The sequence below is a fragment of the Desmodus rotundus genome, chromosome 4 (genome assembly GCF_022682495.2).
Source record: "Desmodus rotundus isolate HL8 chromosome 4, HLdesRot8A.1, whole genome shotgun sequence".
Taxonomy (NCBI): Eukaryota; Metazoa; Chordata; class Mammalia; order Chiroptera; family Phyllostomidae; genus Desmodus; species Desmodus rotundus.
In genome coordinates this window covers 92,383,376-92,401,490 of record NC_071390.1, presented here as the reverse complement: position 1 = coordinate 92,401,490, position 18,115 = coordinate 92,383,376, and the positions used below count along the sequence as shown (strand labels likewise).

The window sequence follows — 18,115 nt, the reverse complement described above, 5'->3', positions numbered from 1 at the left end:
AACCAAGGCCAGCTGGTGCTAGTGCCTCACCTGGGGCAAATTAGGAAGAGGTACAGAGCTTGCTGCAGCTAGATGCTGCTTGTCTGAGAGAACTTAAGAAAATCTGAAGCATGGGCAAAAGCCACTTTTCCAGCATGGAAAAGCCACTGGAAAAACTTGGGTGTGTCCAAAAGTTGGGTGGGCAGGGCTTCAGGGAATCACCAGAGTGAGGCAAACAAGTGAGCCAGGGTGATGGAGTCTCAGATATGGCCCTACCTGCCAGCTCTGTGACTCAATGGGTGGAGGGCTCAGAAAAGGAACAGTGGACTCTGCCAGCACTTCTATGTGGGAGAAAGCTGCCTCCCAGCTCTTGCCCTGATGATGGACAAATCATTTCCTCCCTAAATGTCTCTGGTGCCTTTTAATCTGCTGTCCCCAAGCTGGAGCTCAGAGGGAGTGAGTCTGAGTAAATCCGTGCATGAGCCTGTTAAGAGGAACTGCCAGGGGGGCCAGCACATTCTCTCTTCCACAGCCTCAATCCCTGCTGGTTTTTACCACCAGAAGTTATGAGGACTTATCTTCCTAGCACTGGAGCCTTGAGCTGGGGTCCTGATGTGGGGCTGAGACCCTTCGCTCCTGAGATATCCCTCCTGGTTTTTATCTGCCACACATGGTTGTGTGACCAGCCTATTCAGCATCTCTGCCTCTCCTACACGTCTCAGCGTAGTTTCTTTTTTAATTCCTTGGTTGTAGGACTTCCATTTAGTTTGATTTTGGATGTTATTTAAAAATATTTTATTGTTGTCCTATTACATTTGTCCCAAGTTTTCCCTCTTTGCTTTCCGCCAGCCAACTCACCCCCGCTCCTGATCTTAAGGGGAAAACTTTTAGTTTTTGCCTATTGAGTATGGTGTTGGCTGTAGGTTTCTTGCTTATGGCCTTTATTGTGTTGATGTATACTTTCTATTCCCACTTTTCTGAGTATTTTTATATAAATGGATTCTGGGCCTTATGAAATGTTTTCAATAGCTATTGATATGATCATATGATTCTTGTCTTTCATTTTGTTTATCTGGTACATTACGTTTATTGATTTCTGAATATTGTACTCTTCTTGCATCCCTGGGGATAAATCCCACTTGATCATGGTGTATGAGCATTTTAATGTATTGATGGATCTGGATTGCCAAAATTTCGTTGAGGGTTTCCGCATCTATGTTCATCAGAGATATTGGCTGTAGTTTCCTTTCTTTGTTGTGTCTTTACCTGGTTTTTTAATTGGGATAACCCTAGCCTCAAAAAAAGAATTTGGGAGTCTTCCTGCTCCTTGAATTTTTTGGAGTAGTTTGAGAAGGATAGGTTAGTTATTTAATATTTGGTAAATTCACCTGTGAAGGCATCCAGTCCAGGGCTTTTGTGTACCAGGAATTTTTTGATTACTGCTTTAATTTCATTGGTTGTTATTAATCTATTCAGGCTTTCTGCTTCTTCTTGATTCAGTTTGGAAGATTTTATACTTCTAGAAATTTGTCCATTTTCCCTAGGTTGTACAGTATCTTGGCATATAGTTGTTAATAGTAATTCCTCACAATCATTAATACTTCTGTGGTATCTGTTTTTTATTCTTTTCTTTTGTTCCTGATTTTATTTATTTGGGTCCTCTCTCTTTATTTTCTTAATGAGTGTGGTTAAAGGTTTGTCAATTTTCATTATGTTTTGAAAGAAAAAACACATCTAGGATATATTGATTCTTTGATTGTCTTTTTTAGTCTCTATGTCATTTCATTCTGCTCTGATCTTGATTGTCTCTTTCCTTATACTCAGTCAGGGCCTTGTTTTTTGCTGTTCCTCTAGTTCTTGAAGATGTAAGGTTAGGTTGTTTTTTGAGATTTTTCTGTCTTCAATAGGTAGTAGGCCAGTATTGCTATGAACTTCCCTCTTAGGACTGCCTTCACTGTGTGCCATAGTTTTTGGGATTGTGTGTTAATTTTTATTTGTATCCAGATACTTTTTGAATTCTTCCTTGATCTCCATGTATATGAATATTTTTGAGTTTTTTCCTTGTGGTTGATTTCTGATTTTAAGCCATTGTGATCTGGAAAGATGCTTGATATGATTTTGATTTTATTGAATTTGTTGAGGCTTGTTTTGTGTCCTTCCATGTGGTCTATCTTTGAAAATGTTCCATGTGCATTTGAAAAGAATGTATATTTTGCCTCTTTGGGGGTGAAAGATTCTGTATATATCAATTTAGTCCAGTAGATCTGGAGTGCCATTCAATGCCACAATATCCTTGTTGATTCTTTGCATGGCAGATCTATCCACTGTTTACAATGGGGTATTAAAATCCCCTGCTATGAGTGTGTTGCTGTTGATATCTTTCTTGAAGTCCTCCAAGATTTTCCTTATATGTAGGTGCTTCTATGTTGTATGTATATATGTTTTCAAGGGTGTATCTTCTTGATTAATTACTCCCATAAGTGTATGCAGTGACCTCTTTGTCTCTTTTTATGGCTTTTGGTGGAAATTTATATTACCTGATCTGAGTATCGCTACCACAGCTTTTTAATTTTTTTTTATGACTGTTTACTTGGAATTTTTTTTCATCCCTTCACTTTCAGCCTGTGTAGATATTTTTTTCTGAGGTGGGTCTCTTGTAGACAGCATATATGCTGGTCATTTTTTTTTAATCCATTCAGCTACCTATGTCCTTTGATTAGAGCATTTAATCCATTTACATTTGAAGTTATTATTGATAGGTACATATTCATTGCCATTTTTTCCCTTTTTACCAGAGTCCCCCCCCACCCCATCTTCTTACAGCAGTCCCTTTAGCATCTTTTGCAATGGTGGTTTGGATGAGTTGTATTGTTTTAGCATTTTTGTGTGTGTGTGTGTGTGAAAAACTCCTTATGTTGCCTTCCATTTTAAAAGAAAGCCTTGCTGGGTAGAGTTGTCTTGGTTGCAGGTCTTTGCTTTTCATTACTTGGAATACTTCTTTCCCTTTGGGCCTGTAGTGTTTCTGGTAAGAAATCAGCTGATAGCCTTATCAGAGCTCCCTTATGGTACTAGCTGTTTCTCCCTTGTTGCCTTTAAGAGTCTCTCTTCATCTTTAAATTTTGCCATTTTAATTATGATGTGTTTTGGTGTGGGCCTTTTTGGGTTCATCTTAATTAGGTCCCACTGTGCTTCCTGGACTTGCATGATTTTCTGTCTCATCAATTAGGAAAGTTTTCTGTTATTACTTTTTCAAATATGTTTTTTATCCCTTGCTCTTCTTCTGCTTCTGGTATCCTTATGGTAGAAATATTATTATGTTTCATGTTATTCTGCAGCTCCCTTAAACCCTCTTTGTTATTTTTGAATCTTTTTTCATTTTGCTGTTCTGTCTGGGAGTTTTCTACCTTGTCCTCCAGCTTACTGATTGACCCTCTGCTTCATCTGGCCTGCCTTTAATTCCTTCTAGTGTACTCTTAATTTTGCCTAGCTCTTATTGATAGTTTCTATGTCCTTTTTCATGCTGATGTAGTTCCCAGTAAGTTCCTTGTAGCTTCTGTGGAGTTCCTTGTAGTTCTCACTGAGCAACTTGAACATCCTTACAACCATTACTGTGAACTCAAAGTCTGATAGATTGCTTATCTCAATCACATTTAGCACCATTTCTGTGGATTCCTTCTTTCCTCCTGATTGGGGATTGTGTCTTTGTCTCCCCATTTTGGGTGACTCTACTAGTTGGTTTCTGTGTATTAGATTGACCTGCTTTTTCTCCTTGTCTTTGTGGGGTTACCTTCTGTCATAGGAGATCTGTGGGACTCAGTGATACTGTGTCCTTGGTCTCCTGAGCTGAATGCTTCTGGCATGCTGTTTATGTCATTTATGTGGGCTCTTTTATTGTGATTGGGTTTTGGTTGTCATTGGGTCATTCTTTGGTGGCTTCTTCCCTTTTGCTTGCTGTTTGATAGTCACACTACCTACCATGTCTTATATGCTATTGTTCAGGGGCTGCCGGAACAAAACAAAGCAACCCAGGAAAGAAAACCTGCACCCACAGTTAAAACCCCCATGCACAACCACAATATCAACAGCAAATGAGCAAATATTAATAAAGATGTAAATAGATTAAGACTATTAAAAGAATGGAAAAAAGAATATGAGATGACTAGGTGAAAAATGATTTTGAAAGGTAGAGAAAGGATAAATAGTAAGATTAGAGAATAGAAACAAAGAGATGAAAATAGAATTTACATTGTAATTAAAAAGGGGGGAATAAGGCAAAATGAAGTAAGAAAATGGAAGACTATGATATGAGGTTTAAAAAAATTAAAATAATAGTGAAAAAAATTGGAACCAAATTGGAGAAAAGGATCCACCACAGCAATATCAACAACAAATGACCAAAAATTAATGTTGGTGGGATGGAAATAAGAAGGAAAAAAGACAGAAAAAAAAGCTTATGAGATGTCTAGGGGAATGAAAGGTGATTTTTTGAGGATACAGGGAGATGAAATCATAAGAGTGAGGAATGAAAACCAGGCTAAGATGGGGAAAACATAAATATCAAAGGGAAAAAGAAGGGCAGGAGGAAGGAAAAAAAGGGTAGGATAAGGGAACGTTAAAATTTGTGATTTGAAAGACAAAAATGGGGAACATCTAGGAATAAAATTGAAGAAATCAACTAGCATCACTATACTAACAAGAAATGAACAAATATTGATAAAGGTGGAGAGAGAATAAAAGTACTTTTGGAATGGGGAAAAGAATGGAGATGACTAATGATAACAAAAATGGTTTTGAGAGGCTGGAGGGGGAGAAATAGTAAGGTCGTGGAATAGAAACAAGCTGTAGCAAGATAAAAAATAAAATTTAAAACAAAAATAAGAGGAAGGAAGAAGGTAAAATGCAGTAAGAGAAGGGAGGAGCAAAACATGGGATTTGAAATAAACTAAAATAAAAATAACTAGTGAAATACCAGGCACAAACTTGAAGGAAAAGAAATGAATGTTAAAAAGCTATACAGGAGAGAAAATAACACAAGTAATGAAGAAGACCATGGTGGAATTCACCTCAGTAGAATTCAGTGTTTACCACTGTCTTCTCTTTATGGACCTGCCATGATAATGTCAGATGGTGTCCTAGACTGGCCCTAGGCAGCCTGTTCAAGATTACATGTGATCCACAGTCTATGGCTGTCTCCTTCAGATTTGTCTGCTAGCCACAGTTCTGCCCTGCCTGCTTTGCATCAGTCCAAGGCCGAGGAGTGGTTCATTTAATGACCCAAGAGGCCTGCCAGTACCTTCTCCATCTGCCTCCAGAAGTGACCTTTGATGCAATCAGGAGGGTGGAAATAGTGGGTCACCCCCAGGGGCTGATTTCATTCTTGAGGGAAAATGGTGGGAGTGTTCCCCACCATCTCACCACTCACATCTTGGTCTGTCCCAGATTCTTTCCAATAGTATAAGGTTTCTGGTGAATTAGCTATCCATTTCTTGTGAGAAGCCAATCTGTTTAAAAGGGGCGGCCCTTTCCTGCTCAACACAGACTGCAGCTCTGTCCAGGTGCAGAGGCTGGACAGAGACCTGAACACCCCTTGTTGTGCCTGTCTCTAATCTCTCGGCTCTGCTGGTTTCAGTGGATCTGGGCCTGTGGAACCGTGTACCTCATAGTGTCTGGCAGAAGGGCCCTTTCAGAGCTTTTCCTTTTTTCCCCTGTGGATATGCACCCAGCAGGGGACTCCTGAGCCTGGCCTCCTGATCTGTAGAGCCTGTAATACCACAGTTGGGGGTTGGATAACCTGCCTGTGAGGTGTGCCTGGCCACAGTGAATCTCAGACATTCAGCTCTTGGCCATCCAGTCCCCAGCTTGCTATTCTTGCAAGAGGCTGAGGCCTAAACTCTTCACTCTGCACACTCTCCTCTTCACCAGCCATGCTGGGTCGGGTCCCACAGTCCCTTCAGCATGACATTATCATTCTGAGTTCTTTGTTGGCAGGGCCGCTGTGCCCATCCACACACACATGAGAGCAAAGGGCTCCTGTGAAATCAAGTCTCACCTCAGCTCCTCTTTTAAGAGTTTCTATATGGCCCCCACGCTGCAGCACTGATCCCTGGGGGGTCTGTTCTTTGCATGCTCTCCCTTCCCCAAAAAGCACAAAGTCTCTCTCAGTTAGGGCTGTCCATGGCCTTCCAGAGTCTCTGAGAGTTTTATAAAGTTTCTCTCTGGATCTCTCCCAGATCATGCTGGGAAGAGTCCTGCAGTGATACTGTAACAAGGGGCGGTGTGGGGGGCCATTTGCTGCTCCCTCCAGTGATTCTCAGCCTCAGGTGGGCCTGTCCACCTGAGTTAACACCACCCCTGCTGTCTCTTTCCAGTCCCAGAGTTCGAGGCCCCTGAACCATAAGCAACCTCTTTAGTCAGATTTTATTCCATTTGCAGTTCCCTTGGCACCCAGTGTCAGGGAGGTGACAGTCCCTTTTCCAGTAAGTACCCCATCTCCCCAATCCTGGATCCTGGAGGCAGCAGGGTACTTGACCCTGCCTGGGTTGGAGGGCATAGAGACACATCTGGGCGCTGAGATGGGGGCACTCAGGAGGCTTTTACCTGAGGAAGATGATTTTAATTCCTCAAAATGGCTCCTGCCCCAAATCTGCAAAGCTAGAGTGCCAGGTTGGGCAGAGGCAGTGGCAGCTGCTCTGCTAGGAGAGCCCAGGCTGCCCACTCCTGAGTGCCCTGCAGGAGGGCAGGTTTTTGCCCACTCACACACATGGCCCACACACTCATCTGTATACACACTTACTCACATACGCTCTCACTCACTCTCAGCTGGATTTTCAAGTTGATTACTCTGTGGTTTAGCTGCAAAACCAGAATGGGTCTGGGAGCAAGTAGATGGATCTTCCAGCTCCTTTGCAGCCATCTTGGATCTCCTGATTCTGGTGGTTTTGAATGATGGTTGTTTTATAGTTTAGCTGTAATTTTGATGCGGTTGTGGGAGGAGGAGAGCTATATTTACCTTTGCCGCCATCTTCATCACAAGTCTTTAATTGTGTGTCTATAATTATATTGTGACTTCTATTATTTTCTTGAAACTCTTTTTATCTTGAAATGCTATTTAGTTAATATTTTTCAGGATTTGTGACAATAACTATATCTATATCCATATCTACATATGTATACCCTGTTTTGCATACCTCTATATCTTGTTCACAGTAGGAAATTTGTAAATACTCGTTACCTTGTTTACTGACATCATTGAATTTTCCTTTACCCATCTATTATTTCATTAGAACTTTTGCCTATATATTTAATATAGAGGTTAATTGTACTATTCATTTTTGGTAGAACCTTGATCAACTTTTGGTATTAAAGTTATACTGGTTTCATGAAATAAAATAAGAGGATTCTATTTTTATGATATGGAGAATTTTAAATAATATTGGAATTTTGTTGTTAGGTTACATGAGACTTAGCTGTAATTTTTATTTGGTACTCATGTCTGTTTTTAAAATAAACTTTTAGTTTTAGAACAGTTTTAGACTTCCCCCCAAAAATAAAGTACAGGATACCCCATCTATGTCACTCACCCACTTCCCTTAATATCATATATTAGCATGCTATAATTTGTTATAATTAATGAGCCAGTATTGATACATTATGTACTAATCTGAAATTCATTTGGATTCCTTTAGTTTTCACCTAGTATTCTTTTTTTGTTCTATGATTCCCCTCTAGAATACAACATTGCACTTAGTTCAATGTCCTTTGGCTCCCTTTGGCTGAGTCAGTTTCTCAGATCTCCCTGATTTTTTATCACAGTGATAGTTTTGAGGAATTCCAGTCAGGTATTCTGTAGAATTCCCCTCAACTGGCATTTGTTTTCCTGATTAGGCTGTTGTCATGAGTGTTTGGAGGGCAGACCGTTGTGAATAAAGTCCTATTTTCATCACAGCATATCAAAAGTACTAAACACTGTTATAACATCACTGTTGATGTTAATTTTGAACACCTTGCTGAGGTAGTGCTGGTTAGGTTACTACTTTTACCTTGTTTGAATTCTTCTTCCTCTTCGATAAGAGCTCACCGTGTGCAGCTCAACATTTAAAGAATTAAGCTCCTTCTCTACAGAAGGAGCATTTACATAAAATACTTGGTATTTTGTGATAACTTTATATTAAAAAAATTTTTAAGGGTTTTTTTGTGGTCAAATGGAAGATTTTGTGTACCAAGTCTAATGATATTATTATTCACAACTTATTTTTGTCTGTATGAGCTATCTGGTTCTGAAAGAGGCACATTCAGTTATCCACTATAATTGTATTCTGATCAAATTTTCTTTTCATTTCTGTTAGCTTTTGCTCTATGTAACTGCTGTTATGTGTGATGCATACATTTTTATTATTGTTGTATGATCTTCATAAACATATTTTAGTAAGATATAATTGACATACAGCACTAAGTTTCAGATGCACAGCATAAATACATCTAATTTTTATTCTAACCTGATATCTTTCAGTCTCATTTTGTATTTTTAACTTTAAGTTCCCCATAGTCTGTTACCCTGCTTCAATATTGTTTGAATTTGCTTGGCATCATTTGCCCATTTCTTTATTTTTAATGAATTTTAGTGGCTTTTAAAAAAATATGTTTTACTGATTATGCTATAACAGTTGTCCCATTTCTCCCCTTTTATTCCCCTCCACCCTGCATACCCTCTCCCACCCACATTCCCCCACCCCCTTAGTTCATGTCCATGGGTGGTACACATAAGTTCTTTGGCTTCTACATTTCCTATACTATTCTTAACATCCCCCTGTCTATTTTGTACCTACTATTTACGCTTATTCCCTGTACCTTTTTCCCCATTCCCCCCTCCCCCTTGATACTGAGAATCTTCCATGTGATCTCCACTTCTATGAGTCTGTTCCTGTTCTAGTTGTTTAGTTTGTTTTTGTTTTCTTAGGTTCCATTGTTGATAGTTGTGAGTTTGTTTTCATTTTACTGTTCTTAGTTTTTGATCTTCTTTTCCTTAGATAAGTGCCTTTAACATTTCATATAATAAGGGCTTGGTGATGATGAACTCCTTTAACTTGATCTTATCTGGGAAGCATTTTATCTGCCCTTCCATTCTAAATGATAGCTTTGCTGAGTATAGTAATCATGGATGTAGGTCCTTGTCTTCCATGAATTTGAACACTTCTTTCCAGCCCCTTCTTGCCTGGAAGGTTTCTTTTGAGAAATCAGCTGGCAGTCTTATGGGAACTCCTTTGGTAGGTAACTGTCTCCTTTTCTCTTGCTGCTTTTAAGATTCTCTCCTTATCTTTCATCTTGGATAATGTGATTATGATGTGCCTTGGTATGTGCTTCCTTGGGTCCAACTTCTTTGGGACTCTCTGAACTTCCTGGAGTTCTTGGAAGTCTATTTCTTTCACCAGATTAGGAAAGTTCTCCTTGATTATTTTTTCCAATAAGTTTCAATTTGTTGCTCTTCTTCTTCTCCTTCTGGTACCCCTATGATTTGGATGTTGGAACATTTAAAGTTGTCCTGGAGGTTCCTAACCCTCTCCTCATTTTTTTGAATTCTTGTTTCTTCATTCTGTTCTGGATGAATGTTTATTTCTTCCTTCTGGTCTAAATCGTTGATTTGAGTCCTGGTTTCCTTTCTGTCACTGTTGGTTCCCTGTACATTTTCCTTTAATTCAGTTTTCATAGCCTTTGCTCTTTCCTCTATTTTGTGGCCATACTCAACCATTTCTTTGAGCATCCTGTTTACTGTGTTTTGAACTCTGTATCTGATAGGCTGGATATCTCCTCATCTCTTAGTTGTGTTTTTTTCTGGAGCTTTGATCTGTTCTTTCATTTGGGCCATTTTTTTTTTTTGTCTCAGTGCACCTGTAACATTGTAAGGGGAAGAGCCTTAGCTGTTCACCAGAGTGGGGCAACTCACATTGCTGTGTTGTGGCACTGTATGTGGGGGAGGAGTCCAAAAGGGAACAATGCCACTTGCTGGGCTCTCAGACAGCTTCCAGTAACTTCCCCCACTACCCACAAGTAAATTGGGCCCTTGTGGTGCTGATTCCTAGGTGGGTGGGCTTGTGGTAAAAATATTTACCACAATGAGATGTGGTATTTAACATTACCATAATGAAAAATATTTACTATTTTCATTTAAAAATTTCCAGTTCTGAAATGCTGTGTACCATTCTAGTTACTGACCCATATGAGACACCTAATAGGTAAGAAAGAGAGAGAGAACAGACACAGTGGTAAAGGAAATAGAGAAAGGATATCCACACTAAAAGCTTTTTGAAGAAAGACTTTTAGTTAAGAATTCAGAATTCTGAGACCTATGTTACAAAATTTGAAGTGTGCAGAGGTTGTATCTCAGTGGTGTGATGCTTACATTGGCTCTGCCACAAGACTTAGAAAAACTAGAGTCTTACCATTGATCAGCTGCCCTGCTGTGTGAGTCCTTGAGGAAAGGCCATGCTTTGAGGAGGCAGGAAAGATAAATATTGGATTCCTAGCTGGTACAAAGGTCTTAAGGTCACAAACTCCCCTTTAAGATTTATAAATGAGCTAGGATAGATCCTACAAAGAATTCCTTTTGTGAAAGTGAGGTTAGGCTCATTGTCCAAAAATAAAATCAGAGAGAAAGCAGATAAATCTTGCTTTTCCACTTTCATTCCCAATCTTAAACCCAATTCTATCCCTGTTAAATCTAGGCTATTGCAGCAAAGAAGAGTCAGAAGGAGGATGTAAACACCTGTGCCAGTGCCTACAGGGTTGATGACCTAGACTTGAATTTCCTTTCTGGATTTATATTCTTGTTTGAGTTAATGGCCGATGATGTCCAACAGAAGGCTAATTTACAAGTACTGTTGGATCCCCTCTACAGCATATAGATTTTTCTCCTTTAACCTCTATAATTCTTCTCTTTCTTTGTATCATAAAGTCTAGTAGTAATTGTATCCTATATCTCAGTATAGCAGCTTGGGAAAGTACAGCTTCAATAACCTTGAAAAAACTCTGAGGGTTTCAGTAAGGATGCAAACATTGAAGTCAGTGAGAAAGAATCACTGATCAATATGTAGTTTCTTGGTAGGAAGAGTTGTTTTCCAAAGTACTGCAATCTTTCTTTTCTCATCACTGTATACATCCCTCTTGCCACCTCTTGTTATGGATGGTACGTCTCTTTCTCCATTAGATACAGAACACCCGAGGATGGGGGACTTTCTTGTATTTTTGTATCCCTGTGACCTAGCTGGTACTGAACCTATAGCATATGCCAATAAGTGATTTTTTAAGTGAAGAAATGATTATTCAGCTAGCTATTTAGTAGGGGGAAATGACACTACAGATATATTCTTGAGAAACATATAGCCTTGTACAGAGAGCATTCTAACATATATGAAACAATTAAGCTACAATAAATGACCCACAGATTGTGTATCAAATCGTGTTCTAAAGTATAAATACTGCAAAAATTTATAACAGGAACAAATTTAAGTACTGTAGCTCCTTTGAGGTAAGGCCTGGTGAAGGTAGGATTTGTTTAAATCCTTAAAAGGACAATTAGAATCTGGATGATCCTTGCTAAAAAGACAGTCGTGAGATAACTTTGAGGTGGGTTCTGAAATAGGCTCAAGACCTTTAAGGTTCCTTTTGCTTAAGGGTAATAGACCCATTGGTTTAGTGGGGTGGACTGCGCTTTCGCCAGGCCTTTGCCTTGTTTTATAAACAGTGGCGAATGAATGCTGCTGTTGCCTGGAACCTAACAACAGAAGCAGCGTTCTGTTGCTTTGCTTCTCTTGGTGAGCTTCTCCCCACCCCCGCCCTGTTTGTTGTCATCTGCACATTGTGGGTTTCTCTTAGCGCAGTCTGAATTATTTATGGGATAAAATCAGAAGTACTTTTCCTCTGGGAGTGTGAGTGTAGCTGTATATTAGGAGTAGGGGTTGAGCTTGCCGACCCAAGACTCTACTTCGCGCTGATTCGTTGCTTTTTCATTCAGTTTTTGCTAGTCTCTTCCCGTTCGCCCTGATTCATTTATGAGGGAAATGCATCACAGTCAAGTTAGCCCTACCCCCCTTTAACTCCTTTCCTAGAGCTTTTCTTCCCAGTCCAGGACCTCCCGCAGCCGGCCTACTTTAGAGAGCGCAGGGCGGAGAAGCAGGGAAGTCTCAGTACTCAGTGCGCATGCTCCGAGGGCCGGGCAGAGAAAGAGAAAATCAGCTTCTCCCGCAGACGCTCTCGGGGTGAAGTCAGGGCCGGAAGCACCAGGGTGGAAGGCTAGTCTTTAAATCTTCCTCTGGCTGTGGCGCCACAGCTTTCAGCTTGTGAACAGACGATTGCATGAGGTGTCTTGTCTCTGGTCCGGCTCTCTTCCAGGTTACCACTGGGCTAGAAATCTACCTGGGGTAAATCTGACACCTATGAGCAGGTGCGGTGATAGCCCCCCACGCTACTCCTCCGTTCATGGAAGTTCTGCCCCCTAACTCAGACTGTTGTCGGCTTCATTTTGCTCCACATCTCCTCTAGCTCTGTTGTTTTTATCCTTTTCAGCTGCCTCCTTCCAACCCCTCCTGCCATTATGTATGATCGGGCTCCTCGAGTGCTCAGATTTGCTGAAGGTGGCGGCACTGAGGATCACGTGGGTCCTGGATCCTACCAGGTACCTTTCCTGAAGCAGCAGGCAACAGGTAAGATGTGAGGAAAAGCAAGTCTTCTGTGACGGGCACCTCACTTTCTTCCTGCTCCACTTCTGTGTGCCTGTGAGTTAAACGTAATAGTACCACTTTGTAAGTAAAAATATGAAGTAGTTGGAAAATACTATGTTACTTTACAGGTAGGAACTAGTAAAACCATTTGCCCCATTTCTCAAGGGTAGAAAGCATATGGGTAGGACTTTTGACTCTACAGTGTTTGTCTAGATCATGCTTTCAACTGGACAGATTAGATCTAAGGTTTTGATTTTCTGGCTCTATTGCCTGTATGAGTCTCCACATGCTGCGTACTTCTTACCTCCTACTGTCTCTCTTCACTGTAGCCCTGTCTGCCTCGCTCACCTTCCCTACCATTAGCCAGAGATGCATTTATTTACTAAAATCTAGCTTTTATATTTCTCTTTTGCAATATCATGTATCTTTTTCAGAGAGATACCTCTTATCTGACCAAACTTATGTGCTCTGAACATACTCAAAGAAGGCTCCTTTATCTTATATTCTGTAAAGAAAAGCTATACTCTTGAGAGATGGACTGGGAATGGATAATTTAAATAATTATTCACTCTCCTCTTTTTGTGTGCTGTTAGTGACTTAGGGGGAATTTAATAAATATTTCCAATTTGCTTTCTGCTTTCCCCAATCTACTGATTTTGGGGATTTTAGTACCACCTGAAGTAAACTTTGTTCCCTGTTAACCTGCATTTTGCCGATTCCTACACTATATCTGTATTTTTAAACATATGCCAGGATCCATTACTTTGGTGACATGACTGATCAGATTAGTGCATTAGGTTCATTCAGGTTTCTTTGGGTAGAGTATAATTTGTCATTTGTCATCATTTTAATTTTGAATTTTACTGCTTTTTGGCATTTGATAGCGATATCAGTATTGCTGGAGTTTATTATGTCTGTCTTTAATGCAGTTGAGTTGTTACAAGCATTAACTCCCAAATGATTCACTATCCACCAATGACCATCCAAAATGCTTACATTTATGCTTTCAAGCATTATTTTATTTTGGTACAACTGACCACTTGCTTTTTAAAAATGTTTCATCTTCTTGTAGTTTGTATCATTATTTTTTCCTGGTTCCTTTTCCAAGTATTATTTTGGAACAGTGCCTGAAATGGTTAGGAGTAATAAAAATTTGTAACATGCTGAATCAGAGAATAATTTTTCTTCTCTCTCTAACCAACCCCTCGTAGTCTTCTTTAAAAGTTTTAATTTCTGGATAACCTGGATGAAATGGATAAATTGCTAGGAACATACAATATTCCAAAACTAGATCAAGAAGAATCAGAGAATCTGAATAGACAGATGACACCAAATGGAACTGAAGCAGTAATCAAAAAACTCCCAAAAAACAAAAGCCCTAGACTGGATGGCTTCGTGGGTGAATTTTACCAAACGTTCTGAGAACTAACACTTCTTCTCAAACTACATAAAATTCAAGAGAAGGGAAGGCTCCCAAACTCATTTTATGAGGCCAGGTTTATCCTAATTCCAAAACCACATAATGACACTACAAAAAAAGAAACTTATAGGACAATATCGCTGATGAACATAGACACTAAAATCTTCAAAACAAAATATTAGCAAACAGAATATAGCAATGCATCAAAAACCATATTCCATGATCAAGTGGGATTTATTCCAGAATGCAAGGTTGGTATAACATTCGCAAATCAAAAAATGTGATTCACCACATAAACAAAATCAAGCATAAAAATCATATGATCATATCAATAGATGCTGAAAAAACATTTGATAAAATCCAGCATCAATTTATGATAAAAGCTCTCAGCAAAGTTGGATTAGAGGAAATGCACCTGAACATAATAAAAGCCATATATGACAACCCACTGCCAGCATCATACTCAATGGGCAAACACTACATTCATTCCCCATTAAGACTGGGAATAGGATAGGTATGTCTGCTTGTACATCTGTTGTTCAGCATAGTACTGGAAGTCCTAGTCACAGCACTCAGACAAGAAGAAGAAATAAAAGGCATCCAAATTGGAAGGGAAGAACTAAAACTGTCTTTATTTGCAGATGACATGATCCTGTACATAAAGAACCCCAAAGATTCCACCAAGAAACTACTGGAACAGATTAATGAATTTAGCAAAGTAGAAGGATACAAGATTAATATCCAGAAATCAGTTGCATTTTTACATGCCAATAATGAAGTAATAACGAAATTAGGGAAATGATCCCATTCACAATTGCTTCAAAAAGAATAAATACCTAGGAATAAACCTAACCAAGGATGTAAAAGACCTGTACTTGGAAAACTGTAAGACACTGAAGAAAGAAATTGAAGAAGATACAAATGAGATACCATGTTCATGGGTAGGAAGAATTAACATCATTAAAATGTCCATACTTTCCAAAGCAATGTATAGATTCAATGCAATTCCTATCAAGATTCCAATGATGTATTTCACAGAACTAGAACAAATATTTCAAAAATTTATATGGAATCACAAAAGGCCTCACATGACAACAGTGATCGTGAGAAAGAAGAACAGAGTAGGAGGAATCATGCCACCTAATATGAAACTATACTTTAAGGCCATAGTGATCAAAACAGCATGGTACTGTCATAAAAACAGACATAGATCATTGGAACAGAATAGAGACCTTAGAAATAAACCCACAGTTTTATAATCAATTAATATTTGACAGAAGAAGCAAGCACATAAAATCGGCAAAAAATAGTTTAATCAATAAATGATGGTGAGAAAACTAGACAGATAGATACAGAAAAATGAAACTAGATTACTTTCTTATATCACATGCAGGAATAAGTTCAAAATGAATCAAAGACTTAAATGTTAAATCCAAGGCCATAAAAAATTATAGAAGGAAACATAGGTAGCAAAATCTTGGGCATTACTCATAGCAATATTTTGTTGAATATATTTCCCCAGACAAGGGAAACAAATATATATATATATATATATATATATATATATATATATATATATATATATATACACACACACAAATGGGACTACATCAAACTAAAAAGCTTTTGCATATCAAAGGAAATCATCAACAAAATAAAAAGACAACCCACAGAATGGAAAAACATATTTGCTGATACATCTAATAAGGGGTTAATATGCAAAATTTATAAAGAACTTACAAAACTCATCATCAAAAAACCAAACTATCCAATCAAAAAATGGGCAAAGGACCTGAATAGACACTCCTCCAAAGAGGACATACAGATGGCCGATAGACATATGAAAAGATGCTCAACATCTCTAATCACCAGAGAAATGCAAATTAAAACCACAATGAGATATCATCAGACACCTGTCAGAATGTTTATCAATAAATCAACAAACAACAAGTGCTGGAGAGGATGTGGAGAAAGAGGAACCCTTTTGCACTGTTGCTGGGAATGCAGACTGGTGCAGTCACTGTGGAAAATATTATGGAGATACCTGAAAAATGGACCTGCCTTTTGACCCAGCTATCCTATTTCTGGGAATATATCTAAGGAACCCAAAACACTAATTAAAAAGAACATAAGGACCCCTATGTTCACTGCAGCATTATTTATAATCACCAAGATATGGAAACAGCCCATGATCCCATCAGTAGATAAGTGGATAAAACAAGTATGGGACATTTACACAATGGAATACTACTTGGCAGTAAAAAAGAAGAAAAATTTACCCTTTGCCACAGTGGATGGACTTGGACAACATTATGCTAAGTGAAATAAGCCAGCCAGAGAAAGACAAATACCATATGATTGCACTTATATGTGGAATCTAATGAACAAACTAAACTAACATGGAAAATAGTGACAGACTCATAGATAAAGAGCAGGATGACAGTTGAGGGGGGAGGTTGTGGGGTGTAGGGATTGAGCAAAAAGGAAAAAGGACTCATGGATATGGACAACAGTGTGGTGATTGCTAAGGGAGGGAGGTATAATGGCACTAAATGGTAATGGAAAAATACAATAAAGATTAAATAAAAAAGACATCAAAAGAAAAAGTACAAACAGAAAACAAAAAATAGAGTATTTGTTTCTTTCATTTGAAGATCTAATACTCTAAGGCAGGTATTTTCAACCTTTTTCATCTCATGGCACACATAAACTAATTACTAAAATTCTGTGGGACACCAAAAATATATTTTTTGCCAATCTGACAACAATATAGGTATAATTTTCATTCATTCACACCAGATGGATATTGTGTGTTGCTGTTGTCATTTTTTTTTATTTGACAATCTAAGGGAAAAGAGGTCAGTACCCCTGAGTAAATAGTCATATATTGCATGTTTTAAAATTTCTTGCATCACACAAGTTGAAAATCACTGTTCTAAGTTCTTCCCATCTTCTGTAATTCTAGGTAACAATTATATAAACTCCCATCATCGGCTCCTCCTACATTATACTCTACAAAATCTACCTGACCCTTTTTTAAAATTATAGTTTACATTCAATATTATTTTGTATTAGATTCAGTTGTACAGCATAGTGGTTAGATAATCATATATTTTACAAAGTGTCCCTCCCCCCAATATTTCCAGTACCCACCTGGCACCATACATAGTTATTACAATATTATTGACTATATACTACCTGACCCTTAATTGAAATAGCTGTGTATACCTCTGCATATTTGAGGATTTTAGCATCTATATTCATCAGGGATATTGTCCTATAAGTTTCTTTTTTTGTAGTGTCTTTATGTGGTTTTGGAATTAGGATAAACCTGGCCTCATAAAATGAGTTTGGGAGCCTTCCCTTCTCTTGAATTTTATGTAGTTTGAGAAGAAGAAGTGTTAGTTCTCAGAACATTTGGTAAAATTCACCCATGAAGCCACCCAGTCTAGGGCTTTTGTTTTTTGGGAGTTTTTTGATTACTGCTTCAGTTCCATTTGGTGTCATCTGTCTATTCAGATTCTCTGATTCTTCCTGATTTAGTTTTGGAAGATTAGATATTTTGAGGAATTTATCCATTTCATCCAGTTTGTCCAGTTTGTTGGCATATCATTGTTCATAATATTCTCTTGAAATCCTTTATATTTCTTTGATGTCAGTTATTATATCTTCTCCTTCATTTCTGATTTTATTTATTTGGGTCATTTCTCTTTTTTTCTTGAAGAGCCTATTTAAAGGTTTTTCAATCTTGTTTATCATTTCAAAGAACCAGCTCTTGGATTCATTGATCTTTTGTATCATTTTATTAGACTCTATTTCATTTATTTCTGTTCTCATATTAATTATTTCCTTCCTTCTACTCAATTAGGGCTTTGTTTGTTGTTGCTTTTCAAGTTTCTTTAAGTGTGATGTTAGATTGGTTATTTGAGCTTTTTCTTGTTTTCTTGAGATAGGCCTATAATGTTATGAGTTTGCTTCTTAGGATCGCTTTCCCAGTGTCCCA

The 18,115-nt window shown here is 38.4% G+C and overlaps 1 protein-coding gene across 1 annotated transcript in view; it reads left to right on the top strand.

The window, feature by feature from the left end:
• Nucleotides 1-12,236: 12,236 nt before the first annotated feature.
• STPG2 (sperm tail PG-rich repeat containing 2) overlaps nt 12,237-18,115 on the top strand; it is a 141,812-nt gene continuing 135,933 nt past the window's right edge. Inside the window, 2 exon segments of the mRNA XM_053922906.1 lie at nt 12,237-12,415; nt 12,538-12,674. Coding sequence (XP_053778881.1) covers nt 12,408-12,415; nt 12,538-12,674 — 145 coding nt within the window. The 5' untranslated portion in view covers nt 12,237-12,407.